Source organism: Tenrec ecaudatus, chromosome 12 (genome assembly GCF_050624435.1).
Source record: "Tenrec ecaudatus isolate mTenEca1 chromosome 12, mTenEca1.hap1, whole genome shotgun sequence".
In the NCBI taxonomy this organism is placed as follows: Eukaryota; Metazoa; Chordata; class Mammalia; order Afrosoricida; family Tenrecidae; genus Tenrec; species Tenrec ecaudatus.
In genome coordinates, this window is record NC_134541.1 from 125,783,048 (window position 1) to 125,807,508 (window position 24,461).

The 24,461-nt window shown below is 48.8% G+C and overlaps 1 protein-coding gene and 1 non-coding gene across 5 annotated transcripts in view; one reads left to right on the forward strand and one right to left on the reverse strand.

Annotated features, from left to right (window-relative positions):
* Positions 1-284: 284 nt before the first annotated feature.
* Positions 285-24,461, reverse strand: part of BCL7C (BAF chromatin remodeling complex subunit BCL7C) — a 43,010-nt gene continuing 18,833 nt past the window's right edge. The window contains exons 6-7 of one of the 4 annotated variants that reach the window (XM_075564780.1): positions 6,222-6,421; positions 285-4,365 (exon numbers count right to left, since the gene is read on the reverse strand). In XM_075564780.1, coding sequence (XP_075420895.1) covers positions 4,158-4,365; positions 6,222-6,421 — 408 coding nt within the window. In that variant the 3' untranslated portion in view covers positions 285-4,157. Of the gene's footprint in view, positions 6,422-24,461 lie in introns of all 4 variants that reach the window. The other 3 variants (XR_012787270.1, XM_075564781.1, XM_075564783.1) reach the window with 3 other exon arrangements.
* On the forward strand, positions 18,959-19,161 carry LOC142423576 (small nucleolar RNA SNORA73 family). The gene has a single exon (XR_012779198.1). It is a non-coding gene; the product is annotated as a small nucleolar RNA SNORA73 family (small nucleolar RNA).

The window sequence follows — 24,461 nt, forward strand, 5'->3', positions numbered from 1 at the left end:
GATGCTAAGCACGTTCTCCTCCTCACCCCCTTTAACCCAACATCTGTACCAGGGAGATGCCATTACAACGCCCATTTTATGGAGAAATCCCTTCTAATGAATAGTAAAACTGGGATTTGAACTCAGACTGTCTTGAGTCCAGCATAGAAGCTCTTAAACCCACTCTCCACAAGGTGTGATTAACAAGAGGAAACAGGTGCAACACCTCATGTGTCAGTTACACGACGAGAAAGATCCCGAGATTGAACACTCCAGAATGCGGCAAGAGACGTGAGAAACCATTTTATTGGAAATATTCTAACACATCGTCTGGACAAGTGATCAAAAAAATAAATAAGTACATAGAAGATATGAACATAGAAAACAGTTTTCCGTACCCTGCAAACAAACAATATACCTTCTTTCAAGTTTCAGATCGTAACAAAACTCAATACATAGTAAGCTACAGAGCAGATCTTGGTAGACTTTGAAAGTGGGGCTTGAAGAAGTCAGTCTCTGATCACAAGCTACAACTAACAGTGATATAAAACAACACCACTTAGAAATTTAAAAACATAAGGAGCCTCCTATAATATACCCTGGGGACGGGACGCAAATAAAAAAACTAAAACATAGACTATTTAGAAAATATAAAAAACAAAGGAATATAGGCAAAGGTATGTGCAGAGGTAAATGAACAGCACCGAATATTTTTAGTGTCAAAAAAAGAGAAAAATATAAGCATGCAAGTTGAGGTTATTTTTTTTAAAGGGGATTAAAAACTGTCTCCTAAAAACAGGAGAAAGGAAACATTTGAATGAGACAGCAGAACACAAACCTATCCAGAACCCTAAGAGCAGCGGGCAAGTGCCCTATGCGGTGCTGGTCCCCTGACACGGCTCCACGATCCTCGCCCCTGTCTCCTGCTCTGCCGGATATTCTTTGTCTCCCAAGGCTTCTGTCACCACCACCTTTTGGGCCCGGGGTTTCACTGTGGCGCTCTACCGTCCCTTCTTTCTATCTGCAACTCCCTTGGGATCAGAAGTGAGATCCTCAGGGAAAGGACCATGCTCCCATCATCCCTGGAGCTCTGGCTGAGATGAGATGAGGGGTTCAGGGACTGATCCCGAGGTGCATATGGGCACTAGTATTGCTCCTGCCCTCCCCTCCACACGTCCCGTGGCCCGACAGCAATGACATCTAAGGGCTCTTACACGATCATCACAGCATCTTTACGGCGTCAGTGGGATACGTGTAAAGAAGTGGTGCTACTGTCCTTATCTGTAAATGGTGCCCATGATTCTTTTCTACTGAAGGATGAAATATTTCTTTTGAGAAATGAAAATCTGTCACTTTCAACCTTAAAACCTTGTTCAAATGCCACCTCCTCCAGGGGCCTCCCTGGTTTCTCTAACCAGAAACGACCTAGTTTTCCTGGGCTTTGGGAGCCTCTTTCCCTCCCTCCCTCCCTCTGCCTTTGGTTATTTGTGTGTCCAGGTCGGTACCCTGTGGGAAGCTTTCCTGTCCCCTGCACACCCCTGCCCCTGGCAAGCTGAGGTGGCCCTGGGCTGTGCCTTCAGACTCAGCCTGCTTCGTCCTTTGCAGCCACCACGATAAAGGCGGACCCAGGAGACTCCTCAGCAGACACTCAAGCTGGTCTAGTTAACACTTGACATGGACTCGGACACCTCGGCTGCAACTACAGCTCAGAGAAATCAGACCACACCGGGACCGGAGGGTCAACATGGCCGTCACCGGTGAGGAGTGGCTAGATTTCGGGTGCCTGTGAAGGACGTCCCATGGCAGAATCCACAATCCACAGAAAGCCGAGAAAAGACATGAGCCAAACATCACGTGGTTAACACGCCAGGACGGCGATGGGGGTGGGTGGGTGGCTTTCTCCAACCAGGGTGACGTCCTAACGACCAACCACACCAAAAAAGGTGAATAACCGTTTCAAGTTGTGGTTGTCAGGTACGGGGAGATGGGTCCCTACTCAAAGCCCTGCTGGCTTGGGCGCCCTCCTCACACCCTTTCCTGTGTCAACCCATCTCACAGAGGGTCTTCCTCTTTGCCGCTGTCCTACTTACCAGGTCTAAAGGAGGCCACGGCACCGTGACAGGAATCCAGCACATCCTAGACCGGGGCCGTTCTGACGCACAGGGACCCTGCAGGACAGAGTAGAACTGCCCCTTTGGGTTCCTGGGACTCTGCACAGGGACACAAGAAGACCACTGAAGGTACATGAGCTGCCATCTTGTTGAAATGGGCTTCCTTGATTTCCCGATTGAGTTCAGAGCTATTGCATTCTTTTGCGGCCTCCTAAACTTTCCCTCCACGTTGATCAGACTGTGCAACTGTGTGTAAGTGGGGCAGATTGTCTTCTCCAGAAACCTGGACGCTCCCTGAGGGGCTGTCTAACTGGTGACTAATGCCTCTGCTGATGGGCCTGGCACCCTGCAGGGAGCTCAGTGGCTAAGTAGATTCGCCCTAGAGGTTCATGCCCATCTGCTGATCATTTGATCTTGAAGTTCATCCGTACCCCAAATACTGGTTGAAGAGGTTCCCTTGGTGAAGGTGTCCTGGAGCCCCCTCACTATGTATTTGAGATGAAGAGGCCCCAGTGCTGAGGAGAGGTGAGTCTAAAGCGATGTCAAGGCGGTGACTGTCGGCTGGCACTCAGAGGGCAGCCTGAACCACAATGGGAGATGACTGGGAGCTGAAGCCGTGGGCATAGATTCCTCAGAGGCCTGTGCAAAGAGTCCCAAAGGGGGGTACCCTGATTTAAGGTCAAAGCAGAGAACAGCCCTGGGAGCAAAGAAGGTGGGTGAGAGAACTAGGAGACATCTCAGAAGGGAGGGTTGGCAGAGAAGAGGGCACTTAGTCACTAAAATCTCACAGATTTGTCGACCTCTCTGTTCAAGTTCAAATCTCTTGGCACCTGGTGAGTTGAGGCAGCTTGGTGGGGGAGCGGAGAGCTTAGATTTCGTCGGAATCCTGACTCTTCCGTCCTGTCGCTGTGTGACCGCGGACCATGAGTTTCACTGGGTCGGACTCAAAGTTCTCACGTGTCAAATCGGAGTAGAGCGGGAGTGTGCTTTCTGGGGTTGCGGTCAGGATTATCGGAGGTCACCTTTGGAAAAGCCCTTGAGACCACGTTTGGCCTAAAGTCTGCAGATGCGTGCCCGTCCTGTGCCGTGCACAGAGGGAGCTGGAGGTGTCCGAGGAGAGTCCAAGAGCCCCGCCTGCCTCAAACACTTTTGTTATAGGCCCCGTTTTCTGATTTCATCCCCCCCAAAACGATATGGTGGGTAGGCTCCACTGAGTATCATTTTACTCTTAAAGCTTCCTTCTGAATATCCGTTTCCCGGCCCCCCCACCAAGGATGCCCCCCCCCCACTTGATTGCCACTAACCCATACCTAAGCGCACTTGGCACCCTTTCTTCTAGCTCACTCAGGTGGTACACCTTTCTCCATGCAGCTACCTTCTGGGGGCTTAAGTGAGTCTTCTCGGGCCCCTTCCTTGGAAGGTCCCACCAATGACTGCCCCTAGCTTCTGGCCATCCCCTCTGAAGTACGCGAACACCACTTTACAGTTTACGAAGCACTTCTGCCACACACGGCTCCCTGTCATCCTCACACTGTCCTGGGAGGCAGCTACAGAAGACAACTATACTCGTCCACACTGACCAAGCATCTGCAGTGCACCCTCCTCAATGTTCAGCATTTTCACATGGGAGCTCACTTAAACTTCACCAAAACCCAATGGAATCGGCTCTATCAGTGTTCCCACTTTACAGCAGAGAAAAACGGGGCTCAGACTGGTTAGAAAAACCAAAGAGGTAGGTAAAGAATGGAGCCTGGATTCAAATTTAAGCTTATCTGACTCGAGAGTCACACAGTGAACCCTTTCTAGGACAGATAGTGCCTGACTAGGGTAGCCTATTATTTCCCACATATTGTCTCACCCATTGAAGCCAAGATCAGAGAGAGAGAAGGGGACTGTCCCAAGGTCTCGCCATCGGGGACTGGCTCCAGGGCCCTCTGAAACCACGAGGCTTCAATGTCAAGGCTGGTGATGGCCGAGGTGGGGATTTCTGCAGCAACACTTGTCCAGCCAATCATTGTGCTGGGACGAGTATCCTATCTCGACGGGGAAAACCCTTCCCAGTATGGATCAGGAAATCCATGCTATTCTGAATCCTGAGTCAAGAAATTGGGGCACATGGGAAATGTATGCTCCATCTCCTTGAGCTCGGATGTGAAGCATGGCACACAGCACCGGAGGCGTTTCCTGGTTTGAAGAAATCCACTGCTGCCAAATGAAACGCCAGCGAAGGGAACGCTGCCACGCGAAGTCCATGGCTAAGCTGGTGCTTTGGTACCTGGAACCAGAGCCTACTGGTGAGAACTGGTGACAAGTGGACTCGCCTTTCTTGTCACTGGTGACACATTAAAAACGTGTCTGTGGTCCTGCCCAGTTATCGGCAGGTCGCTTTCACGAATAGTCAACTGTACCGTGTTGATACCATAGTCCCGCCTATCTACATCCTCTGAATGTTCTACTACCAAGTGTGTTCTGGAAACAAATGGAACCTTCCATCAGCAATTTCAACCAGGAACTCTCGGTAGCCCTTGCCTCTTGTGGAAGAGTCAACCATTTTGCTATTTGGATACTTCCAGATAGTTTGCTGGTATTTTCCAGATAACGTTAGCTGGTTTTTCCCAGTTTTTGAATTTTGGCTATGGCCTACAGTCCTTCCTGATTGCTACGGACTGTAGATTTCTTTTAAAAAATGCAGAAAGAGTTCTGAAAAAAAAAATACTGTTAACATGATTTCGGGAAGATCCCCCAATTCTCCTTCCTCATTTCTGACTCCTGAAGATGAGTATCTGTTTGGGATTTAGCCTAGTAGGACCTGATGGGCTTTCCAAGCCATTGAGTGGGATGGTCAACGGGGGCCTCCCGAAAGTCCCCTCCTGGGAGCTGGTCTGCAGATCCACAGACGACATCTGAGCAAGCTCACCCCAGGTGGCCACGGATTCAGCCCAAAACAATGGTCGTATGGATCAAATTTTGGTGAAGTCTCAAGTTTCATTTTGACCATGGATGCCAATGTGGATTCCCATGTCCAGGAGTATCTATTCATGTTGGTATAAAATGGGTTTTGTATCATTTCCCACTGAGAAAAAAAGGGATGCCAAGTCAGCCTCCACCCCATGGTGGCCTAGAACCAGCAGCAGGACAGCAGATAGGGCTGTGGCATTGGTAGGCCATGGACTGGTCTCCTCACAACCACAGGGAGCCTTGGTTTCTCCCTGCGTGGAAGGCTGGTGGTGAGGAAGCGTAGGTCCGTGGGTGTGTGAGGATGACAATGAGCTCGGTCCCTAAGTCACAGTGGCTGGCACAGAGGAAGCCCTGGGCACGCGAGGCGTGCAGTCGGGGAGGTCCAGCAGCAGAGAGCTTCATGGAAGAAGCCCTTGGAGCTACACTCCTGGGTCAAGCGGCTCCTTGGCTCTGGGCCTCCTCCAGGTGAAGATTCTCAGCTGGGCTACAAAGCGCCGGCTCATTCCAGCCAGTTTGGGCCACTTCCTACCTCCCCACCCGTGGGTCCTATGGCACTCACCACCGGCAAGGAGTGGAGCCGCGGGAGAGCCCAGCTGCAGGTCCTCTGTCCTGTCAGTTCCCAGGTGAGCAGCATGACCGACACGCAGGGGGACTTGAGAAGGTGGTGCCGGTAGCCTGGCCAGCCCAACTGCCCTGCCCCCCTCCTGAGGGGAGGGTGAGGTAGTGCAGGTGCTGGGCCCCAGGGATCTTGGCCTACCCAGGCTGGGGCCTGGTTGGACCACAGCGGCATGATGCTACGGGAAGGAGTTCGGCGGCTGGGGGAGGCACTGCCTGCACTCGGCCCAGCCGCTGGCGGTGACGGAGTGCTGGCATGAGCGGGGGCAACACGGAGGCACCAGTGCACCCAGCACTGGAGGTGCGGAGGACCTCTGGTGCCCATCCTCTAAGGCTGGCTGGGAGAGGTCCTCAGTCTGCTAGAAGTCCTTCCCACACCTGGGCAGCAAGGGGGGCCCTGTGACCTAACTTGGGGCTGCTCACAGGCCCGGATTTCTGGGTGAGTATGGAGCTCGGAAGCTCTTCCCACCTGGGGCGCAGGTAAGTGGCTGGCCTGGCATTTAGGGGTGGCCAAGAGAAGCCTTAGGCCCTCCTCACCTTACTAGGGAGCCAGCTCACCTTCCCTTCCCCTGGGGGCTTGTCCTGAGTCCCCTCAGGACCTTGTTTCCTCCCCCAGAAGCTCTGGTATCCGGCACCGACCCCATGGGGCCGGGCCGAGCCTTTGTCCGGAGCCCTCTCCTGGGAAGGAGCCGCCGTATGGGCTCTGTCTTCAGGGCTTTCTCATGGAAGGCTCTCCTTGTGATCCGCACTCCAGGGTCCTGCAGGGAGAAAAAACAGCTCTGGGAGAGGCTCCTCTTCTGCCCACCCTGACACCCTGCTAGGAAGGCCCTGCCTTGGGGACCCTAGGTGGGACCACCGGCTGGCTGAGACACTGAGCAAAGAGGAGCTAAGGTGTTAGAAATCAGACACAGCTGGGTTTGACTCTCTCCCAGCCAACACTTAGTTGCAGTGTGTTTTTAGGCAAGTTAAGTTTCTGGAGGGCTCAGTGTGTTCCCCTGTAAGATACTGATCACAATCACGGCAGCTTCCAAGGGCTGTGACGTTTGGTCACCACTGACCATCAGAAAGGCAGGTACCACACTGGAAAGACCAACATAAAGTCTTAACCTTAAAACATTTTTTCCCCTTCAGCCTGCTTTTCTATCACTACTTAAAGGGAAATTCAGTACTTTACACACACACACACACACACACACACACACACACATTCTCATGCATCACTAGTGCCTATATGTGGGTCTTATATTTCCCATCAGAAAATAACCGAGTTCTTGGCGCGCAGATGATTGCATTTTTAGGGGCAAGAGGAATCAAGACGGGTCTACAGTATCCTTCCTGTTGACGGCAGAAAGTGCTTCAGTGAAATGCAGGGAAAGGCTGTGAGTCTGTAACTGACGCACAAGGGAGCCTTCACCAGCAATCCCACTCCTAGGTATCTGTGAAGAAGCCGCCGCCACACAGATGCAGACCGTGGCTGGGCGCCACTGCTCACCGCAGCACCGTGAGCACGAGCCCAAGGTGAATGGATGAACAAAACGCAGTGTACACGCGGGACGGACGGCTGCTCCACGAGGAGGGGATGTGAAGTTCTGATACGTTGGTTAATCACAGAAGGGCAAATATTGTATGACTAATGGCATCAAGAAGACAAGAACAGGTTAATGTTCAGAGACTAACACCGACAGGTGCTTACCAAGCAGTGGAGGGAGAGAGGGGACTCACTGTTTATTGAGTCCCTCTGTCTACCATGATGGAAAAATCACACTGGCTAAGTGTAGGGTTGAATTGGCAAGCGTGGTGTGGTCGATGTAATGACAATGATAGGAAAGGCACCACCACAACGGAGTCGCTGTGAGGCTGCTTGCGCTCAAACACCTTGTGGGGTTGGGCTCACTGGCTTGGATGCATACAGTTGTGGTTTCATGCCTGTGATCTAGTGAGTGCTCCAGTGAATAATGTTGGAGGCCTAAAGGCTTACAGGAAGCCACTTGGGACAAGACCCAGCGACTGGCCTCTACTGTCCTGGGCAGCAGAGAAAAGAATCAGGAGGCAAGGGAGTGCGTGGCCAAGGGCCTCCAGGGGCAGTTCCTTCCTTTGCCGTGAGACCAGAAGAGCTAGATGGTGTACAGCTACCCTTCAATCAAACGCAAACCCACTGGCCTCTAGCAGATTCTGACTCACAGCCGCACTACAGGACAGCGTAGAACCAACCGCCTGATGGGTTTCCAAGACTGTGAATCTTGATGGGAATAGCAAGCTTGCCTCATCTCTCTCGCACGGAGCAGCTGGTGGGTTCTAACCACCGGACCTGCGGTGAGCAGTTCAGTGCACAGCCTGCTGCACTACCAGGCTGTCCTGACTGAGCTTAGTCAGACAGCACTTCATTGTGCTTTAGGTAAAAGGTGACCAGGCGAATTAGCTTTCCTAAACAAGAGTTCAGACACACCTTGTTCTAGGACTGTGGCTGCAACCGCTACCATGTGTTGCCGTGTTTCCACATGTCCTGGTTCCCTCCCCCTCCGTGTCTTCTCATTTTTGGTTGGCGGACAGTGTTGCCTGTTGTTGTTTGGTCTCATAGCTGGTTGTTCAGAGGTGCACCTGTGTGGTGATGTTTGTTTTGTAGTCCCATCTAATATATGACTGGAAGCTGACCTCTGGGAGCGGCTTCAGTTTCAAGGGTGTCTTTCAGTCATTATCATGGGGGTTCCTCTAGTCCCCTTCTCGTGAGACAGTCTGGTCTCCCGAACTTCATTATTTTGGCTTGAATGAGGCTCCATTTTCTGCTGACCCATTGTAACTGATACCTTCTGTGTGGTCTGAAGTCCACGTTGTGGTCCTGACCATTCTGGTCAAAGGTTCTACAGAAAAACCCTTCTCAAAAGAGATAAAACACAGAACCTGATCCTCAAGTCCTCAGACTCCCAATTTTCTGGAGCCTGGGAGGCTGGATGAACCCTTGAAGCACCCTGAGGTATCTTTAGACCTGACGCCGAGAAATGTCCTCTGAAGTCTCCTTCAAAGCAAACAACAATTCAGCCAACCTAGTAAGTCTCTGCTGGAGTATAGTGCTCTTTAAGGAACTGTCTATACAGGAGCCACGTGAGGAGAGCAACTCAGAAGATCAGACAGAGCAGTGGTTCCCAACCTTCCTCCTGCTGTAACCGTTGCATACAGTTCCTCACCATACAATTATTTCTGTGGCTACTTCATCACTCAGTTTGCTACTGTGATGAATCAGGCGACCCTATGAAAGGGCCGTTCGACCCCCAGGTTGAGAACCGCTGAGATAGAGTTGCTGTTAATGAGGGGAGAACAACTCAGAAAGGGAGGGTGAACATGGTTATACATCTTCAAGATTGTGATCAGTGTTACTGAGTTGTACGTGTAAAAATTATTGAGTGGGTATGTTTTGCTGCACATAATCTCAACAATATTAAAAAAAAACACCTTTTAAGACCCAACAGAAAAGTAGAGTGATGTGGGAGGAAGAGCTGGTGTCAGAATAGGGGAGGAGGGCTGGTGAAGAAGGTGTGCCCGCCCTTGGCCTGGTGGGAGTCAGTCTCCCATGCCCTGGCAGCCTTCTCTGGCCTCCGTGCTGTTTTCATAGTTTTTAACAAGGGGTGTGCTAGGTGACCAGCAGCTCTGGCTTAAAACCTTACAACTGTGCAACCGGAAGCCAGTGTCACAGCCCTGTGATCTCAGCTTATTCTAAGAAAGTTTCCTTTTGTTTGGGGGCCCAGTAGGATTACAAAAACTCTAGGAAGGTATAAAAATAAGATCTAGTGGGATTACTGAAACCTTAGAAAGATGGAAAAAAACAGACATTTATGGGTGCTGAAAGAACACGGGTCAGAAACGTGTTAACCCTCTAGCATTAACACGTTTAGGACTAGTTTCAATGGCAGGCTTTTAGGAATGCAGTTGTTACCATTTCTGTATACACTGGAAGCATATGAAGCGGCCCCCAAATTAGCCACATTGTAATGGTATTTGCAGTTTACCTTACTTAAAATTGTGTCTTAATTGATCAAATTGGTAAAGATCCAATACAGAAAGAAAGACAAAGGCTTTCCATTTTTGTTGGTGATCGACTAGTAATGTGAACATCAGACAGCACAGAAGCCTCTTAAGCACAGAGCGGCTCCTTGAAGGCCTTGACACGAGAAGATGGAAGTAGAGTGCGTGGCACGGGGCCCACGGGGACAGGCTTTTTGTAAGGCTGGACATGGCTACTCTCTCGCTCACAGCCGGCACATTTCTGCTCGCTAAATCCCTGCTAGGAAGTAACATCTGCTGGGATGGCCTTCGAGGTCTGGGAATGTTGGAACGGAGCCACCTTTGTTCATCACAGCCACAGAAGCCCCGCGTGGAAACCCGAGACTGCTCCGCGGCCACCCAAGGCATCGTCTTGGCAAAGACGAAAATCCCTACTACCAGCATCCCCGAAATGCCAGCCTCACTCTTCGGGTCTCTGGCAATTTGAAGGTAGTGGTCTCTGCCCAGATCGTTGGCGGGCCAGTCAGGAAGCTGGAGACATTGGTGGTCAGGGAGAAGAACACCTTTGGGGTAACTCCACGTAGAAAGGTCGGCTCCTAGGTATTTACAGGAGGCGGGGCTCCTGGGTTCACATGATCACTGCCCATGTATAGGGATGGCCCTTCCATGCCAGGCAGCACAGCAGAAATGCTTCCTAAGTGTGGAGAAGAGACTAAGTAAGGGGTTAGGGATGGCAGCAGGAGGAAGGGGTCCCTGCTCTGAGAGAACTGGGTGGCCCCTGACACCCATTTAGCCACGGCAGTGCATTTCAGCACTCGGTTCGAAAGGGGGAGGCAGGTGTTTGTAGTCACAACCGACATTCACCATGGCCACCTCTGCGAGAAGGGCAGGCAGCTACCCACGCTTGCCTCTAGGTTTACAAAAACAGAGATGGAAGAGAAAGCATGTTAGGGGACAGTCCGGAGCACGAGTGAGCAAAGGCTAGCCACCTACTCGCTGCCCACAACTTCTGCTCCTATAAACGGGAGCCCCTGCCTGAGCGAGGCACATGGCTCTACTCCCCGCCTTGCTCAGGTGAGGAGGGCAGGAGTGGGGAGGGAAGGCAGGCCCTGGAAGGAGCTGACTGGCCCCGGCCAGCTCACACCTGGGTGGCGTACAGACAGCTGGGCAGCAGCCTGTGGGTGATGCTGGGGCCTGGCCAAGGGCGTGAGCAGCAGTGGCGGACACTGGGCAAGGCCCTTTGCAGGCCACCTGGAATCCCTTCCAAACGCTGACCTTGCTGCTCTTCGCGTGCCCACAGCTTTCACTGCGTTCCTCGGTGGGGAGCCCCAAAACACACCCAGCAGCACGTTAGCTCGGTTACAGCTTCCAGATGGGGAAGCTGCCCACCATGCCTATGCTGGTTGGAAAATCGACAGCGAGGCAAGCATGGCGGAACTGTGGAATGATTTGGTGGCTTCTGCACCAGGGGGCTTCCAGGCAGCTCAGGCAACAGCAAACAGAGTCCTATAAGCACAAGGAACTGGCTGTAGTCAACAATCTGAGGTGCTGTCTGATGCTTCCCCGAATTCTCTGGAGAAGAGGCTAGCCTGGACTTTGGCCTTGAGAAACTCTTCACAGAAAATCCAACCAAGCCCCGCTGACCTACAGCCTTAGAAGTTCATAAATGGGTGTTTTCAGTGCTGTTCACCTGCTTGGCCTCATGAAAGAGCTTTGCTTGTGAACCCCTTCGGGGCAGGGGCTAATGGGCCAGCTCCCTTGTTTGATGTGAGAAGGGAGCGTCTAGTGCAACATTTCTCAACCTGTGGGTCGCAACCCCTTTGGGGGAGGGGTGTTCAACGACCCTTTCATAGGGGTCACCTGATTCATCACAGTAGCAAAATGACAGTGATAAAGTAGCAACAAAAATAATGTTATGGTTGGGGGTCACCACCACATGAGAAACTGTTGAGAACCACTGACTTACAAGAAGCTGTCCTGTCTGAAGAACTGTATCCTGCGCATTTCTGATCCTAAATTGTAAGCTGCTAACTCCCAGTACGATGAGTACTGTCCGTGAGTTCTGCGCGGCCACTGCAACACTGTCGAACACAACAGAGAAATACAGACCAGAGAGTGCTGTGAGAGGAGCGGGTGGTTGGTGTCAGATTGGTAAATGACCTTGGAAGACAAGGATGAATCTCAAACACGCCATGCTAAGTGAACTAAGTCAGACACAGAAGCACAAACATGAACCCATTTCCATGAGATAGCCAGACTAGGAGACAGATGCCAGAGAGACTGAAAGTCCACTGGTAGCTGCTACCACAGGCCAGAGGGAGGGCGTACAGAAGGGAAACTGAATAGTGGTTCAGTTTTTGTTGGAGGTGATGAAAAGTTCTGGAACCAAATTTTAGCGACAGCTGCACAACACTGAGTGAGATTAACACCACTGGTCTGTACACTGAAAAATGGCTGAAATAAAGGCAATGCTATTAATATTTTACAACTAGAGAGGTCCAAATGTGTTATCAGGGTAACACAATGAGGAGACGGGCCAGTCAGGGTGCAGTGTAGCACGGAGTAAACAGACAATTTTCCTATATTTCTTGAATGCTTCCTCCCTTGCCACTATCATGACCCCAATTCTACCTTACAAATCCGGCTAGACCAGAGCAGGTACACAGGTACAGATAAGAACTGGAAACACAGGGACTCCAGTACAGATCAACCACTCAGGACCAATATTGAGAGTAGTGATACCAGGAGGGGAAAAGGAAGGTGGGGAAGAAAGGGGGGACCAATCACAATGATCTACCTATAATCCCCTCCCAGGAGGATGGACAACAGAAAATTGGGTGAAGGGAGACATCGGTCAATGTAAGACATGAAAAAATGATTTATAAATTATCAAGGGTTCATGAGGGGGTAGGGGAAAGCTGATACCAAGGGCTCAAGTGTAAAGAAAATGTTTTGGAAATGATGATGGCAACAAATGTACAAATGTGCTTGACAGGATGGATGTATGGATTGTGATAAGTAAGAGTTGTATAAGCCCCCAATTAAAATGATTTTAAAAAGTTCTTTATAATTGTGTTTAATTGTAAGATTCCAATAAGTCTCAAATTTTGTTTAAATATTAATTTTTCCCCGTTGTTTAAGTCAAAAGTTTGTGTTTTGTGGTAATTACCAGCTGGCAGTAACTTGTTACAACAGCCTTAAGAAACTAAGAGAACAGAACTTGTAAGGAAACAGAAGGCAAATTTCTTCCACATTGATGAGGAAGCCAGTTTGGTTAATTATGGGCCACAAACCAAAGTCTGTGTGATTTGCCACATACCACGGGCTGTTTGCTTTAATTTATGGAGATTCTGCAACTGTGGTAGTTAGTCACCGAGATAACGCCTCTGGGCTCCAAACACGTACCCTCCTTTGGTGTCTGTCTTGAGATAGGAGCTGGACACCAAGTACTGGTACTTCTCCGTGTGAAATGATACTAAGGTTTGTCGCTAGAGGGCACTGCAAGATCACGGCTGTTCTTCCTGGTTCAGTGGCTCCCACATCGGTTTCACCTTTCCTGCTCTTGCTGCACACACAGGTCTTCGGCTGCTCATCCTCTACGGGGACACGCAGTGGTGTACAGTCTCGGGTGCGTGTGCAGAGCAAGTGGCCTCTGGGTGAGTTCACAGCCCCTGGTCTGGAAAACACTGCGGGCACACCACGGGCAATTTGGCTGCCTTCCAGGAAGGGTAAGGTTTCTCTGGCAGCCTGGTTTTCCTCTTCACGGCACTCACTGAGGGTCCATGGGGAATCACTGGTGCTTGAAGTCGACAAGGGCTCTCTGTAGAGCTGACCATGCTGCTGCTACTCTCAGGCACGGGGCTCCTGCAGAGTGCAGTTGTCCTAGTCTGGTCTTTCTTAGCTTCCTTTGTTGTCCGTGTTGGGTGCCATTCAGTCGGCTCTGACCCACGGTGACCTCACGCTCAACAGAACACAAGCACTGCCCGGTCCTGTGCCATCCTCACCACTATCCCTGTGCCTGAGCCCATGGCTGCAGCCACACGCAGCGTCAGTCCAAGGCCTCAAGGGCCTTCCTCTCTTTTGCTGCGCCTCCACTTTACAAACATGACATCCTCCTCCAGGGGCTGCTCTCTCCTGACAAGATGTCCAAAGTATGTAAGACGAAATCTTGCCATTTTTGCCTCTAAGGCGCACTCTTGGTCCTGCTTCTTCCAAGACAGATGTGTTTGTCCTTTCAGCAGTCCAGAGGACTTTGGATATTCTTCTCCGGCACCACCATTCACCTGGATCAATTCTTCTTGGTTGTCCTTATTCAACGTCCAACTTTCCACACGCATGTGAGGCAATGGAAATAGCTTTACTCGCTGATTCCATTCTTTCAATCCCTTGTGAAGAATTTCTTATATCCCATCCCTTGTGAGACTCTGTCTTCTGAACTGCTTGCCTAATACAGGTGGGGTACTTGGACTGGCCCTGGGAGAAAGCCTTAAAGATCAGCGTTTGGGATTCACTTGGCTACACCCTTACGCATGAGCACATCAGAGGTTGATTTGCCAATGGAAAATGGGATGTTGGTCATCCCCGGCAGGTGATGGCATTGGTTAATCATGTCATCACCAGCAGTTGATTGTGACACGTTACCAAATGAAGCCCAGGGCCCGGGAGTCCAAGTGACCGATGTTGACGGTCACGGCTGTGGTAATAAGCAAAGGCTGGGCCCTGAGCACGGCTTTTAGTGCACTGAGTCAAGACGGAGAGAAAAATAAGTTCCCGTCTGTCCATCTGTCCATTCTCAGATCGGGTCTCTCTCTTAGAACCAAAGAGCTTCCGGGACAGTTATAAAACGAGCTATTACTTCTTATAGACTCAGGGCTGATAGGGTTAAAAACACAACACAAGATTTCATTATGTTGGATGATGAATTACAGTAACAGTTAAAGCCACCGTCTCATCAGCTGTGCCATGTGATGGGGCACCAGTCAAGCCTGGTACCGCTGGTTAGACTCGGTTAAAACTAATGACCCTGAACTCCCAAGTCACTCAGTCTCCTTAACTTAAGAAGTTTGCCCTATACTGAATTGGCCAATGCTGTATTACATGTATTTTTATAACAATTGAAAAAGAAGACAAAAAAGTTGGCTACCTTCCAGAAGGAGACTAGCTTTCTTCTGCCTGATAACTTTGTGATTACCTTTCTCAAAATCCATCTCCACTAAGCCTTACCAGGTAGGGTCAAATACCAGCATGTTTCAGAGGGTCCTGTAGACTCTGACTCAGCAGGAAATAATTTACATATCAGAGTAACTGTCAGACATGGCTACTGTGCATCAGGGGTGGGGTGTGAGAATTGGTCCCTAGGGTAATGTTAGGCCGAAGAGGAAGAAAGAACAACAGAAGGGGCCAGATTCATTGAGACGGGCGCACTCACTAGCTATTTCCAATTCAATACATATGCTGGTTTGTGCACCTGAAGTTGTCCAAGAGTTTCTTTGGTTGGTTACCTGAAATGTGCACTCAATGGTGGCCTACAGTTTGTGAGGTTAAGATGCTGGGGTTTCGCAGGCATCAGGTGGAGAAAATCTAAACACTTAATCTGTATGAATATGGACTGAATTTTCACGTATGACTTGCCAGTTATTTTCCATGAAAGAGTTCAGAAGACACTCCCTTGCCTGACACACTGAGATAGACGTTACTACGAGAAGCATCCTCAACCTGGGAAAGCTCTTTGGTTGCTCTCCTTGGTAGTAGGCCTATTGACTGTCAGAGGTGCCACCACTGCGATGGAATCCCTGATCTCAGCAGGCCCATGGAATGAGAACCCAAAGTAGGACTTATTCACCAAAGATGAGACAGACAGGCACATCAAACATGCAAGGCAGCAGGCAACAAATGATTCCGTGGCTTGTAGAGGTTTGGGCGCTGGCTAATTATTCCCAGCATCCTTAGGAATGAAATAAAGTTGCATGTTTCATCGTTGCTATGCTGCACCCTGACTGGCTTGTCTCCTCCCCAAGATCCTTCTGTAAGGGGATGTCCAATTGCCTACAGATGGGCTTTGGGTCTCCACTCAGCACCCCCCTTCATTCAGAATGATAGGATTTTTTGTTCTTTAATGCCTGATAGCTAATCCTATGGACACCTCTTGGTCACACAAGCCGGTGTGCTTCTTCCATGTGGGCTTTGTTGCTTCTCAGCTAGGTGGCCACTTGTTTATCTTCAAGCCTTGTTGCTGAATTGTCTTTTTACCCTTCTGTGAGTTTTTGCTTCGGTCCTTTGGGGTCTTAGTGACAGGTGCATATGCTTATAATTCTCCTGTCTTCCTGATGGACTGCCCCTTCTAGTATTATAAAATGTCCTGTTTCCCTGGTAACACTTTTGTCTTAAGTTCCGCTTTGTCTGTTTAGCCATTATACATCTCTTATGATTGTCCAATATGTCGTATTCCATCCCTTCACTTACAACCTATTTGTGCCTATGACTCAAAAGACAGCATATATTTAGGTCATGTATATTTTTTAAAAATCCACCTGTCAATCTCGGCTTTTGGTTTTCATATCTAGCCCATTTAGATTTAATATAATTACTGACTTAGGTAATTTTTCAGTCTTCCCCCCCCCCCTCTGCTCTTCCATGACTGCCATCTTGCTAAATATTTTCTAGTGTACCATTTCACTCCTTTTTGTTTCTCTTACTCTATATTCGTTCCAGTTATCTTCCTCACACTACCCTGGGGATTGAAACTAGTTTTTTAGCTTAAAAGTATCAGCTGTACATTAATACCACCTTAATTTCAATAGCACACAAAAACTTTGCTCCTATATCACCCCATCCTTAGTTCTCCTTTGAGCTATTACATCTTTAAAAATTTGAAACCCATCCACATTGTACACACTGAGCAACTGTCTTCTAAATCTATAGATGAAATTGTGAGTGAAAAATGGAAGTACATTGTCTTTTCTATTTCCCTGTGCAGCTTCCTTTGTTCGGTATCGCTGGTGTAGAACTCCACTTGTTTGTCTTGTAGGGCAGGTTGGCTTGCACAGATTCTCTCGGCTTTTACCTTGGCCTAGGAATGTCTTCATTTTTCCTTTGTTTTTGAAGAACAGTATTTGCTGGATCAAGACTCTTCGGTTGACAGCTTTGGATTTTTTTTCTTTCAACATTTGAATGCCTTCTGGCCTGATAGTTTTCATAAGAAGTTGGCTGTTAATCTGATGAAAGGGTTGTCTGTGATGAGTTCCCTTTACGTACTGCTGTCAAGGTCCTCTCTTGTCCTTCAGTAGACGTTTCAAGATCGGCATCTCATTGAAGTTATCTGATTATGAATTTGGTGTGCTTCTTGCCCGTGCAGATTGCTTTCCCAACAGAGTACAGTGTGTGTGTGTGTGACTATTACAGTTATGTATCCATTCTTCCTCTTTTTCTCACTCCTCTGGAGACTCCCACCATGTGGATGATGCTGGGAAGCCTGTGGTGTCCCCATAGGTTCCTGTTCATTTCCCTCCATCCTTCTTACTGGTTCTCTGACTGACCAACCCTAAATGACCTGCCTTCAGGTCGCCCGATTCTTTCTTTTTGTAGTTCACACTAGCTAGTAAATGTTTTCATTTTTGTTACTGTACTTTTCAATTCCAGACTCTCTTTACTATTACGAAAGGTTTACTGAACAACAACAAAAAAATTACTGTGATAAATGCACACAGTGAATTCTTATGCCATAATGAAACAGGCCTCTGGAAAGCGGGCCTGGGAAACGACTGGCTGATCGGCCGGGCACAGCCACATTATTTATTCTGGTCCCGCTTTCTACGATGTCCTCTGTCCCACCAGTCCACTGTTCCTCTGCCCTCTATGTGCCACATTCACACATCCACCACAAGATGCGGAGGGATCAACTCCCCACAAGATTCCTTGAACATGTCTACCACTTGATTGCAAATAATAACCTTGCCTGTAACTTTTTTAAAACTTAGGTGAGCTTTGCTCATTGTGTCTACTTGGTGGGTTCAGCACTCCACGAACCAGAATTCACAGCCTCCCTCATGTGCCCAAATCACCTGGCTTCCACTCCAAAATTTCCATGGAAATGTCCACATGGGACATTTATAGAGGTCTATATAGGCATGTACATATGTAAATATATTTATATATGATGATGGAATAAAGTACTTATACAAATATATTTATATGATGATGGAATAAATCTATGTATATATATTTATATATTAAGTATTAAGAGAGCAGATGGACATTAGGCCTCTACTCAAGTACTCCCTCAATGCAAGAACACTTTGTTCTATTAACCTGGCATTCCATGATGCTCACCTTCCTGACACAATTGCTCAAGACAAAGTAGGTACATAAGCAAATGTGGTGAACAAAGCTGATGGTGCCTGGCTATCAAAAGAGATAGCATCTGGGGACTTAGAGGCTTGAAGATAAACAAGCTGCCATCTAACTGATAAGCAACAAAGCCTACATGGAAGAAGCACACCAGCCTGTGTAACCAAGAGGTGTCGAAAGGATTAGCTATCAGGCATCAAAGAACCAGAACAAAAACTCCTATCATTGTGTGGAGTGGAGACCCAAAGTCCATCTGTGGGCAACTGAACATCCCCTTACAGAAGGGTCTTGGGGAGGATACTAGCCAGTCAGGGTGCAGTATAGCATTGATGAAACATACAACTTTCCTCTAGTTCCTGAATGCTTCTTCCTCACTATCATGACCCCAATTCTACCTTACAAATCCAACTAGACCAGAGCATGTACACAGGTACAGATAAGAGCTGGAAAAACAGGGAATCGAGGACAGATAAACCCCTCAGGACCAATATTGAGAGTACCCATACCAGGAGGGGAAGGGGAAGGTAAGGGGAGAAAGGGGAAACCGATCACAATGATCTACCTATAACCCTCGGGGGGGGGGCGGTGACAACAGAAAAGTGGGTGAAAGAGACATAGGTCAATGTAAAACATGAGAAAAAAATTATAAATTATCAAGGGTTCATGAGGGAGAGAGGGGAGGGAGGAGGGAAAATGAGAAGCTGATACCAAGGGCTCAAGTAGAAAGCAAATGTTTTGAAAATGTGCTTGACACAATGGATGGATGGATGGTGATAAGAGTCTGAGCCCCCCAATAAAATGATTTAAGACAACAACACTTCCATATGAAGGAGCCCTGGCTGGAGGAGTAGGTTGTGTTGGTGTGCGAACTGCAAGGTCAACAGTCTGAAAGCACTAGTCACTCCTGGGGAGAGAGATGAGGGTTTCTACTCCTGTAACAAGTGCTAGTCTCCCTGCCGTGGCTACTCGGGGGAGGTTGCTCTCCCCAAGCTCTATCCAGGTGGCAGAAGGGAGCCAAGGGCTCGGACCCAGGATGTGCAGTCCTTTTTCCCTGTCAGAGACCCAGTTGGGTTTTGAGTCTGCATCTGCCTGTTTCTACAGCTTCTCAGCATCCTGTACAAAGTGACTGAGGAGCCAACCCAGGCAGCAAACAGCCCTCTAATAGACCCCATCTGAATCTAGGTCAGCAGTTCTCAACCTGTGGGTTGCAACCCTGGGGAGGAGGGGGGTCACCTGATTCATCACAGTAGCAACATGACAGTGATGAAGTAGCAACCAAAATAATTTTATGGTTGGGGGGGGTCACCACCACATGAATTGTATAAAAGGGTCACGGCGTGAGGAAGGTGGAGGACCACGGATCTAGGTGCTCTTCTATGAGTTATAGTCTTGGAAACCCACAGGGCAGTTCTGCCCTGTCTTAGAGGGTCTCTGGGAGACTCTGGATGGCAGTGAGTTTGAGCAGTGTTGTGTTCATTGATCTTCTGTATTTGGTGAAGGGAGCGCCTGGGTGGCACACACAGGTCAGCTCTTGACCAGTGGCTGAAAGAAGATCGGCCTACCCACCCCGAGGGGCCTCAGAAGACGGGCCTCGTGATCTGCTCAGCCTTAAGACACCCCAGGGAGCAGTTCTGCTCTGTACACTCGGCCTTGTCCTGAGTCAGAATCCGCAACTAACTTCAACAGTTTAGTGAGGCCACCTTTTAGTATTTTCTTTTTTTCTCAACATGGCTTCCTTCTTTAAAAAAAATCTTTGAAACAGTTGATTTTAAATCTCTGACGAGTTGATTCAACTTCTGGGCTTCCACAGAGGCAGTTTTCCTGCTACTCTGTGTGCCATGTTTCGTTAGCTACAAAGGACCCTTGAAATGCCCGATGTGTCCCTCTGGAGACCTGACCCTACGCACCCAAGGCTTTATCGTCATCTGCTTAGGTTTTCAAGGCTGTGACCTTTTGGAAGCTGATCGCCGGGTGCCTCTGGGTGGGTTGGAACTGCCAACCTTCTGGCTAATAGCAAGACTGTTAAGAATTGGAGCTTCTCGGGAACACCTGCACTACGTCTACAGTCTGTATCCTGTATAGTGTGCGGCTGCTGCAGTCCTTGCTTGGTGAGCTGAGTGGTGGGCTGTGGTGAAATAAGTCCCTTTAGGTGGCCTTTTGCCTTGGTTCTTTGGACAAATGGCTCAGGTTTTCTAAGCTCCGAGGAGTTGCCTTTACCCTAGTTCTTTGGAGAAACAAGAGGGGGTGGGGGCGTGAAACGAGCTGCTGTGAGATCCCAAGATCGTATTCTATTCCTGAGGGTTAGCTACTTTTGCTCAGGTTATCCCCAGGGGTGATGCTGATTCCCTAGGTGAATGAGGAACAACGTGGGCTGAGGCTTTCCATCCGGTAATTAACCAAGCCTGAGTTGATTGAAATCCCGTAGGTCACTGAGGATTGCTGAAGCTCTGGTTGTCTGAGAGAGGTGCCCCTCCCGGGCTGAAACACGGGTCTCAGCGGGCGAGCGCTAAGAACAATGAGCTGGGGGCGCTTCCACTATACTCGCTGTGAGCTGGGCCAGAAGAGAGGCCGATGGTGTGTGGTGAAGCCAGTGATGGAGAGGTCTCCACAGAGAAGCCTTCCCCACGGGTCACTGGAGGAAGACAGGGCTCTGGCTGAGAACAGCGGTCAGGCTCTTCCAGTGGAGAGCCTATCTGTTCCAGGAGCCGTTCTGCTCTGAGAGCTGTTCTGGTGAGAAATTGTCCTGTCTTGCAGGAGGGAGAATGTCCTTGGCATTTTGGAGATCCTTCCATGGCTTTCCAGCGTGCGTCCTTGCCGCTCGCTCATCTCAAATTTTTCCTGTTCCTTCCAAGTTGATCGTGATCCTGAGCCGTCCGCAGCCTGTAACTTCTCTGATACATCGTGTAACCGTGAATTTGACCTGGGAGTTCTGTGTGGCTGCTGCAACAAGTGGGAGGAGCGGCTGGTGTCAGAAATAGAGTGGTTTGACGGCAAAGCTGTACTTGACCAATGCCTCTTAAGACTCAGCTTCGTGCAGGTCCAGCTTCTTCTCCCTCGTGACGTTAGAGCGTTCACTTGACTCGAGTCCACATCAGCTAATGAAGATTGGAGACTCCCTAACTATCTTCTGAGCCAGTCATTCTCCCAGACTTGTGGGTATGGTGAGTCATGTTTTCCAAACTCCATCAGGCAGTCTCCAGCACTGCCTTCGTCTGCTTCCTGCTTGCACTTCCATTTCTAAGAACAGCTAGAATGAAGAGATTAGGGCCTTCTCAAGGTTTTCTGGGCTATGTGCACAAACAGATCTGCACATGCTTAAGACCTTCTGGTTCCAAGAACATGTTGGAGCTTGTAAAGACCCCCATGGATATCTTAAGAGTCTTGTTGGTGCAGTCGATAAGGCACAGCTGATAATGAAAAGTTAGTGGCTTGAATGTTCTGCTAGTCTATTCTTAGGAGGAAGATGTAATGGTCTGCTTCGATAAAGATTTATAAGCTTGGAACTCTGTCCTACAGCATAATCGCCTTGGCAGCAGAGGGTTTTATGGATAATCTTATTCCCAAGTTATTCATTTTAAGCTTCTTGTTCACTCTAATTGGTATCACTACCTGTGGGAAACTAACATGGGAGGAAATATGATGAGGACTATATTCCCTAACTTATAAAACAGAGGGAATCTGGAAAGCTAGTATTCCACAGTAGGAAGAAAGCCTCCACTGTGGTAAATTAGGGGTAAAGTCCAAGTACATTATCCCGCTTTATATATTCCCAGATTCTTCCCTAACAGCTATGCTGCCGTAAAGTGTGCACATGGTTGATGTTCTCTCCCAATCACAGCAGGCATTCTTTTACTATCTTTTCCCCTGTGTCACCCAGCCCCCTCACACCTCCCAATGCAGGTATTAGGTTTCCTCACCTGTGCGATCAGGAACCCTAATACAGGTACCACCCACCTTGTGAAGCATATAACTACTGAATATGCATGTCTTATGGATATCTATAAATATCCCAAGACAGTAAAGGTTCTCTCCTCCAGTTCCATGTGGTCCATCAAGGGGAGCGGAGGTGAGCATGCTACCATAAAATATGTCTGACTCCTTTATTTTATTCTCTCTCCTATCCTCTGTGACTTTAATCTGTATATATTTTCACCGTACAACTGCGCCTACTGGCCCTTTGGTTGTTGAAGGCTGGTTTCCTCTGACAACTACCAGTAACAGCTATATTCACTTGCCTGGGCCAGGATTCTGTGGTATGGCAGCTAAGATCTAGTAAAATCCCCCATGATGAGATCTAACACAATGCAATCACCTCCACAACGGAGCCTACTATGAACAGCATGTCAGCTGTATGAAGATGAGGGTGGGGCGCAACGCCCTTACTCAGGTCCATCAATTGAAAGGAAGTTTCCTCAGAAGTATGCCCTGCTTTCAGTAGAAGTAGATGCTGTGGAAAAGCCTGCTTGCTTTTTTTGCTGGGTCTCGATCGTGCATCTGGCTCCTCAATTTCTGGTTCTTTGGACTTGATTCAACGGCCTGCCATATTGCCTGCAGACCCTGACACCATTGGATTCATCAGCACCCCCGCAGATTCTGGAGTCAGGAGAGAAGCTTTGCAGCCTAACATCTGATCCATGGACTGTAGCCTGCCTGCTCCTGAAACTGTGGGAGCCATTTTCTTGAAAGAAATCGATCTATACACATACATAAGCTTTACTGGTTTTGCTTTACTGTAGAACCCAGTTGAAGACAGTGCCTCAGACAGCTCCTTTGTTAAACTGCCACTTACGGCACCCTACAAATGCCCCACGGTTATGACTGTGCAGAGAGCAGGCAAGCGCGCTCTGAGCCAGGTCAAATAAAAACAGACTGAAAAGAATGCTTTTTAGGCCTGTCCGCAGAGCAAGTCCTCAGGGGGCTAGGTCTCTTGTAGGGCTTTAACCTGTCCTCCCTTCAGTGCCTGCTGATTTTCCCAGCTCCTACTGTTGTCCAGCTGCTGGTGCTCAAGGCTATTGTAGACCTCGGGAGGAGGATGGGAAGAAAAGCCAGTGGAAACATCACAGAGCTCACTTTTCTGACTCCCCAATAAACAAATAGCAAGTCTGTGGTTAATTTCCGGAGTTCAGAAAAAGTGAATTTTGATCACTCTGCTAGTGTCCTTTAACTGCTTCTTGTGAAAGGTACTTTTGGGGGGTCTTTGCACCACCATTTCAGAAGCCCTTCTCTCCAGCATGATTTTGTAACTGAAAAACTCTGGTCCTATGGGCTGAATCTGGACTCCAGTGGCCACACTGGAGAGTCCCTGTCACTCCACTTCTAGACCTGGGCTCAGCACAGATCCTGAGCCCCTTGATTAAGGGGGCTGCTGAGACCCTTGAGGTAGGACCCTGCTACAAGTACACAACTCAAATCCCCCTCCAAGCTGTCCCTAAGGCAGCGGTTCTCAACCTGTGGTCGCAACCCCTTTGGGGGGTTGAATGACCCTTTCTCAGGGGTCGCCTGGTTGTGGCTGGGGGTCACCACACGAGGAACTGTATTCAAAGGTTGGGCACGAGGAAGGTTGAGCACGAGGAAGGTTGAGAGCCACTGCCCTAAAGGGACCTGTGGCCCTTCATTAGGCTGTCTGGACAGCAGGAAGAAGGAAGTCTCTCAACCTCTCAATTAGCACCTATCCCCCAAATGCCACTGGGGTCCACCAACCAAATAGTATCCTGGTCACAGATGGAGCCTTACCCTCAGGCTACTAGTGGACCCAAATGGTCCACAGATCCACCCCATGGTTAGTTCTCACCATCTATGATACATACTGTATATACTCGAGTATAAGCCAAGTGTTCCAGCACATTTTAAATGCAGTGTTTGTGGTAAAAGTAGGTGCCTAGGCTGATATTTGGGTCAGCTTATACTTGAGCACATACGGTACTTGGTAATTGGCACAGATGCTACAGAAAGACACAGAAGATCATGGGAAAACTCGTATAACCCATCAGAAATCTATGAAGGAAACCATGGCTCTCAGGGTGAACTTGAAGGGCAAACTCAGACTGCCCATGTAAATAAACAACCGAAACTCACTGCTATCCAGTCAATTCCAACTCACAGTGACCCTGTAGGAGAAGGTACAACTGCCCCTAAGAGTTTCCAAGAGTGTAAATATTTATGGGAGTAAAAAGCTTTGTCTTTCTCCTGTGGAGCGGCTATTGGCCCCAAAAGGAGAGGAAAGAGATGAAGAATAAAAATTGAGTCTTTGTATGAAAAGTCTCAGGTTGAATTTATCCAAAGACAAGTTTATCTTTTCTTTTTAAAATCATTTTATTGGGGGCTTGTACAGCTCTTATCACAATTCATACATCCACCTATTGTGTCAAGTACAGGTGTACATTTTGTTGCCATTATCATTCTCAAAACATTTGCCTTCTAATTGAGCCATTGGTATCAGCTCCTCCTTTTTCCCCT